Genomic DNA, 1,887 nt, shown 5'->3' with positions numbered 1-1,887 from the left:
GAATCCCGTGGCTATGTTCTTCTTACACAACAATGCCTGTCGTTTTGTTTGCTTAGTGCTCCAGGTCAGTTCTCCGACCTAGGACTAACTGGGATCTTTCCAAACTCTGTGAGACCCAAATCACCTCACTCGAAGGTATGCGAACGAGTTACCGACGTCGGTGATCCCGGTGATGATGATAATGACGATCATCCAACGTTGGGCTAAATTTAGATAAAATCTCTTGTGAAACTGTTTAAGATTGTAAAAGAATTTAACACGCCGTAAAGTAGAAAACTTCCCTCGCAAGTTTATTGGACTGTCACAGTTCCTCCTGTTAAAAGGTCTACGTTCCCAGTGCTATTCTTACTATAGTCTTTCTAGAGTAGTTACAGATTCCGAAAGTGCGTCTGTGACGCGCACCGGTTTAAAAAGATGTTTTAACAAGTTTCCTTTGATAAGACAAACTATTTCTAAACTATCAAGGTTTTAGTTTATTCTATTTAACTATCTTTTCATGCAAAAATGTAACATAAAAGATCTCAAACTTCTATTCTTATACTACTATTAATAGAGCCAACCATCTTGTCCTTAACTACTTGTTGATCGTTCCCTCGAACATTTTAAATGACTCCTGTGGGGGCGCTACCACGAAGCGCATCTTCTTTTTTCGTTGAGCGACAACTCCTTGTTAAAATAAGAAAAATGGCTATAAGTAAGGGATCACCGCGGACAAATTACCTTTTCACAAATGAGCGATTGTTGACACCCGAAATATAATTCTAGCGTAAGAAGTATTTGTGGCTATACTTTTGAAGGGTGTAAATTTCCTTTATTACTAATCATTCTTAACATTTCTCGTCCGTATATTTAGAATCGTTAGCCTAGATCGTTGGATCATTGATTAGTACCTGCTTATAATGATCCATATCAATCGTCGGATTCATCCGGTTCGAAACTTCCACTCTATGGCTCCTAGAGACCGATACAATCTGGTTAAGAATGAGGGGCAGTGTCTCAATTGTCTTGGCCATAGTCACAGTGTCAAGGAATGTCCATCAAAGAGTGTCTGCTCGAAATGCAGCAAAAGACATCATAGCCTACTTCACTTCCCTGTCATCAATATTGGACCCCCTCGGGAGCAACCCGTCAATGATCAACCCCCTAAGGGAGGAAGCACCACCTGTGCTGTTTCAACGTACTCATTGGTGGGGAGAAACAACTGTACAACTAGTGAAACTATTCTGCTTTCAACTGTACAGGTTCTCGTACATGACAAGGAAGGTAACAAACATAAAGCTCGCTTTCTCTTGGACAGTGGCTCACAAAGTCACTTTATTACTCGCAAATTTTGTAATCAGTTAAATCTCACCTGCGGAGGTGCAACCACCACCGTAGTTTCTGGTTTGGGTTCGTCATCTAAGCCTGTGCTTGGAGAAAGTGTGATTAAATTGGAATCTCGATTTTCTTCGACTAGTTCATACTAGAATATGTATTTTTACTTTTTTCTATTTTAATCAATGTGATTTCTCAATTTTTTTAAGCCTTAAGATAAACATGGTTTGGTATCTTAAGGCTAATAAAAAATTGAGAAATCACATTGATTAGTCACAGGTACAATTAGCTTTGTACAAAACAATACAGTTTCTATAAATCACATTGATTAGTCACAAATTAGCTTTGTACAAAACAATATACAGTTTCTATTTTATTTTATCCCCACTTAGGCTCGTACCTGCTTGTCAGGATTAAAAATTTTCTACCATAAAATTCCTTCTATTAGGTAGGTAGCTAGTAGGTAGGTACCTATAATAATAATAATTTTATAGCTGTTTTTTGAGGGCTCATTTACTTTCGTTCATCAAATAATGACCCGTAGGAAAGGAATGTCAGCCATAAGCAATCACC

General features: G+C 38.2%; 1 protein-coding gene across 1 annotated transcript in view; it reads left to right on the top strand.

Moving 5' to 3' along the window:
- The window catches only part of LOC113469595, a 5,423-nt gene extending 3,957 nt beyond the window's left edge, over nucleotides 1–1,466 (top strand). Inside the window, exon 2 of the mRNA XM_026827436.1 lies at nucleotides 938–1,466. Within this exon, the coding sequence (XP_026683237.1) occupies nucleotides 938–1,466 (529 nt within the window). The remainder of the gene's footprint in view (nucleotides 1–937) is intronic.
- The last annotated feature ends 421 nt before the right edge of the window (nucleotides 1,467–1,887 follow it).

Source organism: Diaphorina citri, unplaced genomic scaffold, assembly GCF_000475195.1.
Source record: "Diaphorina citri unplaced genomic scaffold, Diaci psyllid genome assembly version 1.1 scaffold1149, whole genome shotgun sequence".
Taxonomy (NCBI): domain Eukaryota; kingdom Metazoa; phylum Arthropoda; class Insecta; order Hemiptera; family Psyllidae; genus Diaphorina; species Diaphorina citri.
The sequence above is the reverse complement of the archived record's forward strand: the minus strand, read 5'-3'. Positions and strand labels throughout refer to the sequence as shown.